Source organism: Ahaetulla prasina, chromosome 2 (genome assembly GCF_028640845.1).
Source record: "Ahaetulla prasina isolate Xishuangbanna chromosome 2, ASM2864084v1, whole genome shotgun sequence".
Lineage (NCBI taxonomy): Eukaryota > Metazoa > Chordata > Lepidosauria > Squamata > Colubridae > Ahaetulla > Ahaetulla prasina.
Window position 1 is genome coordinate 273,301,584 of NC_080540.1, and position 16,653 is coordinate 273,318,236.

At 34.3% G+C, this 16,653-nt stretch overlaps 1 protein-coding gene across 4 annotated transcripts in view; it reads right to left on the bottom strand.

Moving 5' to 3' along the window:
• MAST4 (microtubule associated serine/threonine kinase family member 4) overlaps positions 1-16,653 on the bottom strand; it is a 231,976-nt gene that overhangs the window by 125,766 nt on the left and 89,557 nt on the right. For 2 of the 4 annotated variants that reach the window (XM_058169501.1, XM_058169503.1), the window contains 2 exons: positions 16,079-16,153; positions 9,535-9,566 (listed from right to left, as the gene is read on the bottom strand). In XM_058169501.1, the coding sequence (XP_058025484.1) occupies positions 9,535-9,566; positions 16,079-16,153 (107 nt within the window). The remainder of the gene's footprint in view (positions 1-9,534; positions 9,567-16,078; positions 16,154-16,653) is intronic. The other 2 variants (XM_058169502.1, XM_058169506.1) reach the window with 1 other exon arrangement.

Consider the following 16,653-nt stretch of genomic DNA (forward strand, 5'->3'; position numbering starts at 1 on the left):
TGCTGTTGCCCAAGTTTTCCTCCTGGGGAAGTTAACCAGCTTTTGATGACACATCGGTTAGCAAGGCTGCCCCCAAGAAACAGCACCCAACTGGATGCAAATATAGGTTTTTCATCCCCCTTTATGTGTCTGGGAGCTACCTGCTCAATACTGGACAACAGCAGCTGGGCAATAAAGACAGCTAAAATGGCTGACAATGCACAGAGTTCTTTTCCCAGCAGCTATTTGAAGTGGTGAATTTGATGCCACAGTTTTAACAGTTCTGAGAAGGCACACCTGCCAGACTCTGTACACTCTGTTGGCCATGTGTTGTATATGGCCTAGGCTCTTTCCATCCTGCTTTTTCCTTAAAAGCTGGCATTTTGATATTATGTTGCTCTCTGCCTGACCACCTTTCAACCCTTCTGGACACTATAATGTAAAGTAAAGTAAAGTAGAACCTGATCTTGATGGAGATATGCAATATCAATATTTAGGCAACGTCGTGGAAATGTATTTTTAAGGCCAGAACAATGAGATAATTGTGAGGGAGATCGGTGGTTAAGAATAAAAATTCAAAAGTGATTTAGGCAGATTCTCTGAAATACACTCACATTTGCAAAATTCTGTTCTTAAAAACTAATCTCAATAAAAAATAGATCTAATGCCACTGATGAAATGATAATTTCCCTTACAAGCCTAATTAGATACTGTAACTTTATTTCAGAGCCAGATTAAAACTCCAAATTTTCACATTTTATTAATCTCAGTGTTAATTGTGATTTATATATTTCTTGTTAGTATTTTAAATCTATTTTAATGGTTCATTATTATAGCTTGCTCTAAGATCAAGGGATATCGGATGGATTGTAAATATTTTAACTTATTTACTACATAAAATATTTAAACAAACAGATGAGAAAGCAAAGCACCAAAGAACATAAGAACATTAGCAGTGCTCTGCTGGATCAGAACCCATCTAAGCCCATCTAGGCCAACAGGAGTTTGTTTCAACTCTTCTACTATTAGAGACTGGATAGCCGTCTCTCAGGAATGATATAGAACATGCGTGTCAAACTCGATATGGTTGAGGGGCACAGAAAATAAGGGAAGAAAATACTTAAGAACTTCAAAGGTATATAACTCAAAGTACTGTGAATATTGGGGGAAAGACCTTGCTTTTCTTACATAAAAACCAGAAATTCTGTACAGAAAAAACTTGCTGATCTGTCAGCTAAGAATCAGTGCCTTTTATCCTTCTTTAGCTACCATAGCCATAAATTAGTACCGTAGATGTTTTATTAGGTAAGATCGCCAAATAATATTAAAAAGGAAAATAATTCCTCAAACATCAAACATTTTCCAACATCTCATTTTTCAGAATCTCCATCCAACCATAACTTTCTAAATCTCTCTCAAGCCATTCATTCCCCATTCATAGATTTCTTTTGATGATTCAATCCTCATTCTTTCTCTGTGGGTGATCTAATTTCCATAAAATGTTTCATTCATAGTGGTCCTTCATTTTTTTTCTAGGCAGATGGTCACATCATCATTTTCATTTATTCTTGACTCTCCAAATGGTTCAAACTCTTTTTCTTTATCTTCCATCTCATGCATCCATTGATGTCAGCTAATAATTTTCCCCCAAATCACATTCCTTCAAAATGTTGTATTATTTTTTTCGAAAGCATCTCTAATTTTTCATGATCACTATTCAGTCTAGCGTAATACACATTGAACAATATATGGCTTTCCATTCTATGTGCACATTCAATAAATTAGATTACATCATTCATGTTTTCTTACCCTCTTTATTCATAATAATTCATTTCATCTTCATTTCTATGCATGCATTCATTAACTCCATTCCACGAGATCAGACCATTTACATATAAATCTTCTTACCTTTTCTTTTAGTTTCAGAAACACAGCATATCTATTTTTCTTTCTATTTTTATACCTGCTTTTGTCATAGAATACTGTTGTATTACAAGTTGCATTACACCTTCCATATGAAATGTTCATGAATAGATCATCCAGAATATTGATCTCTACCTTCTGTCTGGGCATTAGCCAATCAAGCCACTCATAAAACGTTTCAGTAAAATGAAGAAAAGATGTGCTAAATTATAAACTATAGTTATAACCATACAAAATGCAACATTCCCTATACACTGTTAAGATTTTGGCACAATTGGCCAGTATGCTACATTTGCAGTCAGAGCCCATTTCTTCTCTAAGTATATTCACAATGTCAATTTAAACTAGGATTATTTATCAAGGTATTACTTTGCATGCCAATACACGATTGTTCACGTTACCAACTATGAGTGTTGTTTTTTTTTAATTTGAATTTATATTCAAATAAATTTTCCGAAGACTCAGGGCGGCTTACAATGTGTTAAGCAATAGTCTTCATCCATTTGTATATTATATACAAAGTCAACTTTTATTGCCCCCAACAATCTGGGTCCTCATTTTACCTACCTTATAAAGGATGGAAGGCTGAGTCAACCTTGGGCCTGGTGGGACTTGAACTTGCAGTAATTGCAAGCAGCTGTGTTAATAACAGACAGACTTAGTCTGCTGAGCCACCAGAGGCCCTAGTGTTATACAATATACTGATATACTCATAATAATGCACTTTATTATTTACTAATTTTCAAAAAACAGTTTAAAATACACAGACACAGAACAAGTAGCTAACATTAGGTTTTAGTAACTTTTTAAATATACCAAGTTTTATAATATATATAACATTAAGTTTCTTTAAATCTAGGTCCAATTCAATGATTGGTATTTTCACCAAATAAAACTATGTGCATTTTCAGAATCAATTTTTTAATAGGGACCACATTTTATTTCCATAAAAAAAAGTAATGGTTGATATCTACAAATATATGTGAATTGAAACAAAGTGTTGTCTTACAACCATATTAGTACCATATTTTAAAAGTATGTTGCTAGTTTTTAATTCAAGTATTTTTAATAGAGTGCAAATTAACAAACTAGTTGAACATTTACAATAAAAGTCTTGAATACACTCCCGTTGCCACAATAAAATTGAAGTACCATTGATACTGGATAATTGAAAATTATTTAAGATTATTATATGCAAATGGAACTTTACATAACAAATCATATTTGACAATGAAGCATACTAAAAAACTAGCACCTGACTTGAAAGTAATATTTTGATAGCTATGAAACTTAATATGTGCATTGGTGAATTTATTAAGATAAGTAAGAATTGTTCCTAGAAAATATAAGCAAACATATTCTAATATATAATGGGTCCTTTCTCTACCAAACAGAACTGCACCACAGAGAGCACGAGAGAGATTCCAATATTAATAATATATTAGATTAAAATCTTTCAACCAATATCCTATAAACTAACTTTTCAATTTATAAAATATATTTTTCTACCTAATCTTCCTAGTATTTTTGTCCACTGACCACAATTTATCACCATGCTAGTAAACAATTAAAAAACGAACATTTTAAAGATGAAAGGACCAACAGTTCAATGCAAAAGGTGAAAAAAGTCTATAAGCAAACACAATCTTCAAACATATAAATATACTGAGAAAGTATCTTTGAAGTACCACATAAAGATTGGGAGGTTTATTTCTTTTTTTTATCTATATCTGCTTGATATTTTCTACCGAATTTTATGAGTTTCATCTATTCATTCTTCTTAACAATTGTTGGAGACCTTTTACCTACGGAGTATTCTTTCTCTCTCTCTCTCTCTTTCTTCTTTTATGAGACACCTTTTCAAGAACATGCCTACTGCACAAAAAAGGGGTGACTTGAGAAATACAGAATGTATAGTATAATCTATTGTGTTCCTTCTTTAGTTCCCACCTACAGTTTTTAATTTGGTACGAATTTCTGACATATTGATTCACATTCACTTTTATTATATTCTGCTACAGACAAAAAATAAGGAGCAATTTATTACTAGACAATATGATTACAGAAAATAATAGTTTTTGTCACACTGAATTTCATGCTAATATTTTTGCTTCAGAAATATTAATTTATTTCCATTATCAGTTGAGATACTACATTTAAAACATAAAATAAAAATATTATAGTAAAAATTACCTGAACAGTATTACTCTTTGAGACTGATAATTGGGAGAGATGGCATATTCCATAGCAAATAGAGGAGCATAGCACAGCAAGTATGCCGATGGAGCAGGGGTGTCAAACTCAAGGCCGGTGGGCTGGATCTGGCCTGCAGGGCAACCCTGGAAACAGCAAAGAACCAGCCCGTAGTGACTCTGCCAGTGAAAACGGAGCTTGGGAAGACCACACATGGCCCGCCCGATGTCCGTTTTCACTGGCAGAGAGCTCGGGCCACCACAGGTGCCCCCAACATGAGTGATATCAAGTGGCCATGCCCATTCGGCCCCCAAGGTCAAACACAACCGTGATGTGGCCCTCAATGAAATCGAGTTTGACACCCCTGCGATAGAGGATCAAGTATGCAGCTAGATGATCAAATGTGCAATCAGCTAACCTTAAGTAGGGTTTTATATGGAAGAGCTACATTAAGCAGGTAGGATATGGGTAACATACTGAGAGGCTTTGTGGTGAATTATTACATTTTGTCTGCACAAATAGTTTGGTACTAAAATTTTAGTCATGAATTTCTGAAGCTCCAATCCAGATGAATGCTCCAAGATTAGAAAGAAGTATTCTAAGACTGAAGAAACCTTTGTAATACAGATAAACCTTGACTTACACCATTTGTTACAGTGGCATTGAAAAAAATAACCTACAACCAGTACAGTATCCCCAAGGTCATGTGATCAGAAGTTTTGACTTGGCAACTGGTATGTATTTATGATGGTTTCAACATTCTGGGGTCACGTGATCACCATTTGCATCCTTGTAAGCAGACTTTCAATAAGTAAAGTCAATGGGAGAAGGTGGACTGGCTTAATGACTGAAAGATTCACTTAAAAACTACAATGATTTGCTTAACAATGATGGCAAAAAAAAACCTCTTGAAATCAGGTGCAATTCACTTAACAACAGCCTTGCTTAGCAACTGAAAATCTAGTCCTAATTGTCGAGGGCTACCTGAATACATATTCTTCATAAGTAAAATATATTTGTCTGTATTTTTGTATGCACTGCTTGAAAATAGGAGTTCAGCATAGATCAACTATTTTACCTTTCAAACAGGGGTGTCAAACTGACGGCCTGTGGGCTGGATTCGTTACCACACCAGCTCCACAAATGGGAAAAACATCACAAAACATCAGGTAACGGCAACATGATGTGGCAAGTTTGACACCCGTGCTATAGAATGTTATCCGGTTTATTTCAGTTGATTTCCCCAGCAAAAAAAAATAAATAAATTGTAGAGATTTCCCTCATGTTTAGAAATATAATTCTTTAACTGCATTTAATTTTGTGTAAGCCTGTTTTTTAAATTTAATTTTGTTTACAACATCAAGATAAGCACTCCAGTGCTTCATCTTTTCACATATGCGTTTGTTTATTCATTCTTTCAAAATAGTCAAAATAGGCTTCTGTCTTACACATAGAACAGACAAATGAGTAATTTATTCAAGTAATTTATTTCCCAAAAGATATATTTGTTGTTAATGTAAATTTGCTTTGAATCATAACTGATTTTTCCTTTATTTATTATTATTTAAATAATACTTAATTACCTAGAGAAAATAGTGACTGCTTAAATTTCTTGAAAAGATAAATCCTATTTTGTGTACATATTCTGAAAATGCTGAATATTCAGCCAATAGTACTTCTCTGCTTTCCCCTCATTGAAATTTTAAAAGCCAACAATAAATAAATTTTGGCCAGATAACATTGCCAATGACTGCATGGCTCATGGTTGTTTTCCTAGGGTTCCTGACATAGGGACCTCTCCTGCATTGGTGCATTAGAATTGACATTTCAAACGAATCTGTAAATCTGTTAAGACAACTGCATTTTTCTTAATTTGGACTTAAACTGGTAACAAACATACTTCATTTTATTTTGAAAAATATAAGAATATTCCATTGTATCTTCTACCATTATATCTTTCCTTCCTTAAAATAATCCAATAATTCACACTCAAGAATTACTGTTGGAAATTATAACCTTTATCAGCTTTTAGGAAACATGCCAGAATAAACCTTAAGGAAAAAGTATCTTAATAATTCTTATTAAACTTCATATGTGAAATTTGTACTCAGCATCTCTATTAGCCACTTTTTCCTCCAATGCAGAATGACACTTGTGATTGCTATATCGGAAACCTGCAGTAGCCTGATTGTGAAAACTGCTTAAATAATAGAACAAAGAGGTTCTATGAAATATTTTCATAGATGACAGTTTGACATATTTCATTAAAATTAGATGTAGAAAAGGATAAACAAGGCTGTAACAGTATTAAAACCAAACATGTTGTTCAATTATTTTCCAAAAATCTTCTCTGTAAACTTATAAGCCTACTGTCATGTTTTAATGTGACATTTCTACAACAATCATAAGAATCTCAAATGACTAAAAATAGACTCAGAAATAAAGGACCAAAATTACCTTTTCAATAAATAACAAGGAAAAGATTTTTCAGTGTAATAATTTTAAAAAAATATTTAATACTCATATTCATAAACACCAGTTCATTATAGCAACAGTTTGAGTCTGCTGCTAGTTTTGAAAAATAGATGAAAGGTTCAGCTCAAATTTTCTGAATACTTTCATAGTTATTTCTCTAAGAAAAATTTGTTTATTCCCATCAAGCAACACAGCTGATACGATATGCAACTACAGTACTACATTCACTAGTTTTCTCTAATATTAGTCCAGGAAGTGAAAACAGATCTTGGATTCAATATACACCAATCAACAATAATTTTTAGACACCTAAAGATTATACATTTTGCTATAATTTGTTCAAGCCATTACAGTCCACCTTATGGAAGAACTCAAGAAAAAAATGAAAATTATTCCTAATAATCAACCTTAAACAATGAATTAGTGTTATATTTGTGTGCATTCTAGCCTTCACAAGTTTTAGGACCGTTTTTAGAAAGAGAATTTTGATTTTCTGTACTGAATTTTCCTGACATAGATGGGAATTTTGTTTATCATTTAGTTTAATCTGTCATTTGTAGCATTTATTAGAATTATTATTATTATTATTATTATTATTATTATTATTTTACAGGTATACAAGTATAATATCACAATGGTCTTAGTTTCAGGATTATTAGTCCCAAAATAAATTAAAAAGCCAAAATTTTCTGAAAGGGTCACTTACTAAAAACAAGCCCATCTGGGCTGCAATTAGCTAAAGTTTAAAATTTATTTATTTTTATTTATTTAATTTTGTCATAACAATATACACAAGCATCACACAAAAAGATTATATAATATATAAACATATATATGAGGAGAAACAAGGAAGTATAAGCATATTTAGCTTTTTAGATTTTTTAAATATTTTAATTTCTCAGCCATCTGTATAATAAGTTTCTTAATTCATTTTTAATTGTATATGGTTTATGTTTTATTTTGGCTGTACACTGCCCTGAGTCCTTCGGGAAAAGGGCGGTCTAGAAATCTAATAAATAATAATTATATATATATATGAAAAGAACAGTAGGACAGGAACAGTAGGCACGTTTGTGTTCTTATGCACGCCCCTTAAAGTCCTCTTAGGAATGGGGTGAGGTCAACAGTGGATAGATTTTGGTTAAAGCTTTTGGGGTTATGAGAAGAGACCACAGAGTCAGGTAATGCATTCCAAGCACAGATAATTCTGTTACAGAAGTCATATTTTCGGCAATCCAAATTGGAGCGGTTGACATTAAGTTTAAATCTATTGGTAGCTCTTGTATTATTGCAGTTGAAACTGAAGTAGTCTTTAACAGGAAGGACATTACAATAGATGATTCTATGAGCTAAACCCAGGTCCTGTCGAAGGTGACGGAGTTTCAAGTTTTCTAAACCCAGGATTTCAAGTCTGGTGGCATAAGGTATTTTGTTGGTTATGGAGGAGTGGAGAACTCTTCTCATAAAATACCTCTGGACACGCTCAACTGTATTGATGTCAGAAATGAGGTATGGGTTCCAGACAGGCGAGCTGTAATCAAGAATTGGCCTAGCAAAAGTTTTATATGCTCTGGTCAGTAGTGTGGTGTTTTTGGAAAAGAAGCTACGTAAGATTAGGTTAACAACTCTTAGAGCCTTTTTTGCTATGTAGTTGCAGTGGGCTTTGGCACTTAGATCATTAGATATGAAAACTCCAAGGTCTTTGACAGGGTGGGGGTCATCTGTAAGGTAATGTCCATCAAGCATATACTTAGTGATTGGGTTCTTTTTTCCAATATGTAAGACTGAGCGTTTGCTGGTTGAGATTTGTAGTTGCCAAATTTTAGACCAAGCGGTTAGATGATCAAGGTCTTTTTGAATGGTAGATGTATTGTCGATGGTGTTAAACAGTTTGACATCGTCAGCAAAGAGAACACAGTTACTTGAGATATGGTCACAAAGATCATTTATGTATAGTATAAAGAGAGTTGGTCCAAGAACGCTACCTTGAGGAACGCCACTCTTGACAGGAACAGGATTTGATAGAGCATTACCAATTTTAACCACTTGTTGTCTGTTAGACAGAAAAGCAGATATCCAATTGTGTAGGGGTCCTGAAATGCCATAGGATTTTAATTTTAGGAGAAGTTTATCATGTACTATGATAAAATGGAATAGGACTCACCACAATGGCCATAAGGTTGCATGTAGCTTATGTATATACTTTGGATGTTGAAGTAAAATCATTTACGCTTTTTAAAAAATTGCATTCTACAATGGTATAAACCAAAACAATATCTACTATTAATTATGTTTTATTTATGTAAAACCTCCAAAGAGCTGAGATATGCATGGAAAGCAGGATAACCAACCAACATTTTTGCATATCATAAGTAAAAAATCCATTTTGCAAATTTTCAATGAACTATTCCGCTTGATGTTTAATTGATACAGGATTGTCACAAATTGAATTAGCAAACAGCAATAAATGGGAGTGGGGTAAGATGAAATTATTTAGGTGGCAATAGATAGCAGATTGTTTTTAGCTACAATCTCATTACTCAATTCATCAGCATCGGAAGACTTTCTTAAAGCAACTACCAACAACTGTTTTATTTCTCATTCCATATTTAGTAGTCACAGTTTCTTAGAAGATATGATAGGCACCAGTAGGAATTAGTATTTTGGGTGGCATCTATCAATTTTTATAGTTTCAAAGTAATACAGATGTAATTTCATAGAAAAATATTGACAACCTATATTGTTATAATGAAACTTTTTTTAAAAAAATGAATAAATAATTGAATTAATAAATGTCTTAATCTAAAAAAATCTTCCTAATCTGTCCTGATCAATAATTATATCTGGAAAGAAAAAAAGCAGAAAAAAGCACAAGAACTATAAACTTTTTTTGTTCACTATTTGAGCACCTGTCACACCCTTTATAATGAATACACATAATCAAAATAAACATTGGTTACTTACAAACTTCCTCTTCTTGGAAGGCTCAGCTCCTTCTGCAAAAGTAGGAAAAGAGTATTTTACTTTGAGTTCCCAAAAATATAATAAAATTTTGGTGGTTATTATTACTATTATTATTTACTTCAGTTCAGGAAATGAGCTTTAACCAGTTTAGCCAAGGACAACATTGTGGATACAAAGAATATCAAAATACAGAATACGTAAACTAAACCTGTAATAAACTGAATAGTTTAATTACAATGTATGGATACTGGGATGAGAAAACTCATTGAAACATCTAAGGACACAACCTGGGAAATAAGGGAAACCGCATCATCCGAGTCTCATTTAGAAGATTTTAAAGCCTGGCATTGATTAAATGTTTATCAGTAACAAAATCTCCCAGTCTTCTGTCAACTTTTCAGCCTAAAAGTGCATGGTAAAAATGTCAATTAATATCATAAGATCAAGAGCAATAAATAGCAGTAGGGCTAAGAATTATGAATCATGGTGCACATATGTTAAGAAAATATATGCGTTAAGTTAACATTGTTTAGTATTAAGATATTTAAAAAGTTTTTGATAACAACCACAAGTTTGGAGAAAAAATAGTAAAATGAAAAAAATCCTTTGCTATACTAGTATGTTTGCCTGGAATGAGAGAAAATGGTATATGCAAAACAATTAGCTGGGGAAATGAAACTTCTTGACTCTTCCAATAATGTATATATAGCTCTGCCTACTTCTTTCAGATTCTGGGACCCCGGAAATTGTTCCTAGTCACACTAAATTTTCTCAGTTACTCAAGAAAAGGATACAACTACAATGCTTTTCAGGTTTTTTATTCAGTCTGGATGAATTTTATTCAGGATGGCACATTGCATATTGGGAACATCACCTATTGAAAGACACAGCTTTGTTTCTCAGCTGCCAACTGAAGAAAGATGAGTAAAGTGACTGAAAATACCACCCGTGAAACAGTACAATCTCCTCCTATACTTATTCATTGGATTTTGAATTATTCAAGATCTTTCACGACAAAGTCAGGAACTTCCCCTCTATTTATGAATGTAGAACTGAAGTTTTAGAATTATCTAGGCAAGCAACAGGTTACAAATTATTCTGCCCTCATCTGTTATCTAACATCTAATAATAATACTGTACTTTGCACGTTATTATTAGTATTATTGGTCATATAGCCAATTTTTTAGACTGGGATTTTATCAACTTATTGAGTCTTTCACAAGAATCTGGGATAAGCAGGTGTTCTTTGATGGTGTTAAAGGTATTCTTGCAGAAAGTAAACTGTTCCAAGCAAAAGCTGCTGTTGTGGCCTGTAGGCCACAGGCCCCTCCAGCAGCTGAATCAGATTAGGAGGTGTGGGAGTCAGGGTCAGCATCAAGGCAACCTGAGAGCTCCGTGGGGGAAGAATGAATGGAGCTGGCAGAGAGAGAAAGGCAGAGGCGGAGCCTGGGTCACATGTCAGCCCCCAGATGGAGAGACAACAGCCCCCAGGTCTGGAGGTGGCTGATGAGGAAGAGGCAGAACAGCTGGGTCCAGTGCCTGACACAAGGATGCACAGAAGGCAGAGGAGAGGAAAGCAATGGAAATCTATGGGCCAATCCTTGGGAAGGAAGGGCGACCACTGCTAGAAAAACCCTATCCTAGCCCTGGGGATAAAAGTCGGGGGCAGAGATGAATAGATATGGCAGACAACTATTCATCTCTCTGCCGGACAGACTTGATAGCCTGTGGTGAAAGATAAACTTTTGCCAGGGCTGCTGGCACTTCTAATAAAAAAATCATTGATTTAACTACAGGGGGTTTGTCATGTTCGGGGAGCTGGGTCAGAACAGCTGCCTTTTCCAATTAACTGATGGTCAATGGTGATGGTGTTCAAGTGGTGCTCCAATTGTTTTTGGAATTGCATCCAAGTCACCTATAACTAATGGTACTACTTTTACTTTTTTTTGCCACAGATATCCCATTTCACATCTTTGTATTTTGTTATCTTCTCCAGTTCTTTCTGTTCTATTCTGCTGTTTCCATGTATTGCAATATCCACTACCCAGACTTTTTTGTCTGTCTTATAACAACTGTTAAGCCTGGGATGTTAAATGGCAAACGTTGTCTGTTTGAGTTTTAAACTACCAAATCACTTTAGCTTCTTCATTTTCTATTACTTTGTCTACTTTGTGGTCCCACCAATTCTTGTTTTGATGGCAGTAAAACAGTATTTTTTGCAGATATTCCAATGCACTATTGTTGCTATTTTATCATGCCATTGTTTGTGTTCAGTCTATGCAAATTTCTTGCAACAGCTACCAGGTAGTCCACTGTTTCTTCTGCTTCTTTTTAAAGGTAGCATTTGATGACTATTGCTGTCTTCTTAATCCTTGCTTTCTATGCATTTGTTCATAAGGCTTGGTCTTGTGCAACCCCATTCTTTCTTCGCCTTTCCTTCTGTTAGCCATTGCCAGGTCTTGTTATCTGCTTTGCCTGCTAGGGTTTTTTTTTTAATGTATTGCCCATGTAACACTTTGCCTTATCATGTTTCTTATTTAGTCTTTTTTGTAGATCAGTTTGGTCTCTCCACAACTCAGTAAGCCTTCCCAACACAGTATACTAATTTCATTGCATCTTCTTTTTTTTCCTCTTCAACTGTCTGGTGTACTTGCAACATTTCGTACCCACCTATACTTATTGGTATATAGAGTCTGTCAGTGTTGCTACTACGATGAAAGGCACAATTCATTATAATTGTATGTTTTGGTCTTCTTATACAAGGATTCCAGTTCTGTTTGAGTCAAGTCCACTGTTCTAATTGTGTATCAACTGGAATTTTCCAGGTAATAATTGCCTGAATGGCATTTCCTCTACTGAGTTTAGACTTTATGATCTTCTTCACTCTCGTATATTAGGTGTATTCACTACTAACCTTCTTCTTGATTTCCATATTCTTGATGTTAACAGAAGGAAGTCTAGGTATTTGTAGTGATCTTCTTTATCCAGACTCTAGATGTTATTTCCATAACATCTTCCATCTTCAATTTTCACTATTTTTTCACCTGTTGATGGAAAGGGTAGCACCTTTTCCTAGTACAACTCCATCTCCATCAATATTCTGGATGTATATATGGACAGTGTTCAGCAGCGATTTTATTTTAAATGGAGTTTCTTCATTCAGCTTCATTCAGCTCATCTGTGTAAAGGGGGTAGGATAGCCGGACAGATGATTCTGATGTATGATAGCCATGGCCTGACTTGTTCAGTATCATTGACAGAGGAATCTGTACAATGACAATCAGTAGTGTTGATACTGAGACTCCTTGAAACATTCCTCTCTTGATGTTAACCTCTTCTATCTATCATCATGGACAAGCAATTACGTCATCCATTGTGCTCCTGATCTTTGCACAAAGCTTCCACTGTTTCTACTGTTATTTCTAGGTACTTGATTATCCAATAATCAGGAGTCGATTTTTTTCTTATAATCAATCTAAGCTACATTCAAGTTGGTCTACATTCTCTTGCAGTTTTCCAAAATCATCTTGTCATTTAGGAATGGATCTTTTGTTTCTGCGCTGTTTGAGTGGTTTCCTTTCTGCTCAGATGGAAAGAGATCATTTTCAACTAGATGTGTTTCAGCCACAGCACCAGTCAGCAATTTATAAGATGTTGGTAAGCATGGCTTTGACCTGCAATTGCCTGATTCTGCTCTTTTCATTGCAGAATTTTTCATTATCAGAAAGCTTTTGCTAAATGTTAAGCAATTTTCATTACAGTATGTTGTTAAACTGCTTGACAGTGATTTTTTATTTATTTATTTTATTTGAATTTATATCCCGCCCTTCTCCGAAGACTCAGGGCGGCTTACATTGTGTAAGGCAATAGTCCCATCCATTTGTATATTATATACAAAGTCAACTTGTATTGCCCCCCCCCTCAACAATCTGGCTCCTCATTTTACCTACCTTATAAAGGATGGAAGGCTGAGTCAACCTTGGGCCTTGTGGGACTCGAACCTGCAATAATTGTATGTAATTGCAGGCAGCTGTGTTAATAACAGACTGCATTAGCCTGTTGAGCCACAAGAGGCCCTATTAGGTATAAACCAGTCAGAAGTTTCAACCAGAAACTATGCAGTTCATTTTCATCTGGTGCTGACCAATTCTTGATTTTCTTTACCCTTTTCTCCACCATTTCTGCTGCTATTACAAGTTTTTTTTTTATTTCAGCTTCGTTTTTTATTTTTATCGACATGCTTTATTCAAGTGGTATTCTTACTGAATATCTTTTGGTTGTCCCATATCTGTGCTCAGAATTGCACCGTTTCTACTTTGTCTGGTATTAGACATTGTAATCATTCTGTTGTTGTCCAGCACCCAAAGACTCTAATATCTTATTTTCAAATCATTAGAGCAAAAGCACCTTTTTCAGGGTCACATGGCTGCTTCAGAAGCTACTCCTAACAGCCAGAACCATAAGTCTGGAGAAAGATAGTTCTGTTTAACTATTTATCTGACACACTTTATACATGTTCCTAAACATTCCAAAACATCTCTTTTGAAATGTTTTGGAATGCACAACAGTACTAATTACATGTCTTTTTCCCTACCTCTTTAAATTTACATAAAATTTACCTATATACTACTGCAAGAAAGAAATATATTTCAGAATCTGTTTTGCCTAAGAATACTATATACCTGCGGGTAATACCATATATTCCATATATGCTTAAGGGTGAGCCAAGAGTTTTAGGCTCCAAAGTACAAAGTAAATTTCGGTTACCTATGGATAGGCTTGTCCACAAGCATATATGGTAAAACTTTTTTAAAGTACCCATATATAGTCACAAATTAGCTGAACCAAAATACCAAGAAAACTGAGCCACCCACGGCTAAGCCAATTGTGAAAAACTAAAACAGAATTATGTTCTGAAAAACAACATTTATTGATACAAACTATGAAATAAAATAAACAATACTTCAGAATTAATTGAAAAAAAATATGAAAAATTTGAAAGCTGGTTTATCTATGCGCAACCCAAAAAATGTCAGCTGACACTGACAGGGATTAGAAAGTGAACCTTTTCTGCAGTGGAATATCCTCCTTTCACAGATTAGAATGGCCCCAACCCTATTAGTATTCTGATAATGCTATGGTTATGGCTGTGGTCCTAAGCCTGGGTTACTATATGAGTCAAGGGCCCTGCCTCCTGGCTATATTGTTAACAGGCCAGACATCTTGCTTTGTATATACTTCAAACTTTTAATGTTCTTACTGTTTCAGTACTTTATACTGTTTTACTGTTTTAAAATATTTTTAAGGCTTAATTGTGAGACACCCAGAGTCAATTGCTGAGACTGATGGCTATAGAAATCAAAATAAATAAATAAACCCATTTTTCATGGTATTTTGGTTAAAAATTTGAAGGTCATATTATATGTGGATGGGCTTGTATGGGATATATGGTGCTCCTTTCATCAATTCAGGAATCAGAAACCACTAATGCTGAAAGACAACCAAGACAACAGCACAAAACAATTGTAATTTGAACATAAAACACAAACACAAGAAAACACACCAACAAATTAACAAAATTTTGTTAATTTTTGCAATTAACAAAAATGTTCAGAATGACCTCATTTAAGAATTTGTGTTATCTGACTGCACTAAATGTTACAGAGTCATTAGAAGCTTGATTTCCATTGCTATTCTGTTTTATGGAACTGAAGATAGGTCATACCCTATACTCAAAATTATAAACAAAAAGACCGTCAAACTGGTCTTTTGATCTTAAAAATTCTTTCAAACCGAAGTAAAATACAGCTAATTCCTAACATAGAGATTCCAAAGCATAATAATAACTGTCTGTTAAAACAATTATTATTTCTACTACCATTTTCTTTTCTATATATTGTTGGTTATAAAAGGATATTTAATAAATTATTAGAAACCAGACATATTATTCAGAAAGAATGTATAGTATCAATGATACCTTAAAGAAAAATTGTGCAATATAAGATAGTTGAGTTCAATTTCATTGTTACCAGATCTGAAGGGCATAAGAGACAACACTTTTCCATATAATAATGCTTCTCTATGTCAGCAGCCAAAACTGACCAGAAATAGAAAGGAGCCAGAATTTTCTTAAACAAATCTTTTGTGATCCTAAATTATTTCCAGATTAATTCATCAGGAATAACTTTCATCCCAAATTTGATATGGTTGTGACTATAAAGATAAAACAATCTTTTAGCAAAGGCAAACAATAATACGAAGAAGAAATCCAATACAACGTCATTTCTTGCCTAATATAACATGGATTTCTTGTATGAGTTAGCTTTGATAGTAATCTGAAAACTACACCTGTGATTTTGGAGTAAAATGTTTTTGAAAGGGCTCCTGTATTCACAGTAACTTACACTGGTCCAACAGTACCCAAAGGACACCAGCTGCCTATGATTAACAATAGTACTAATGTAAAATATCCAGCATACATTTATGAAAGCCACGAAATATTTCCCTTGTTTGATACATTTAAATTTCCCTTTAGCCCACTCACTTTTGTAGCTGCTGGTTCCACTAGCCGCTGGCGATGCCGGATTGAGCTGAAATGGCTCTTCGGGGGTGTCCCTTCCTGACAGTGAATAGAATGTGTTGTGGTGGGGGTGAAGGTGGGGAATACAAGACAGGGAAAGATGAAATATGGGAAGGAAGGAATGGGGAATGATTGGAAAAGGGAAAGGGAGAATATTTAACTAAATTATATTTAACTATGTTTCTAAGAATTTAATACCAATAAAGGAGAATATAGGACAATCTAACAATATTAATACTGAAAAAATGTAGGTACCAAGTACTACTAAGATTATAATTGATATTAGCACAATTCAGCCAAATCATGTGACTTTTCTAATTTCAAGCACTCTTCAGCCAAACATCTTCATACTTTTCAGTTAAGGGTGTATCATTTATATCTAGAAATTTTGAAAAATCCCAGAACATTTTACTGGCCTCGTGTGAAACTTATATATACAGTATGGACAGAACATAGTGAAACAAACTGATTTCAGGCTGGCAAAGGAGTGTGAGAAGACTGTATACTCCCAGTTTACATGCTGAATATATATTAAGAGT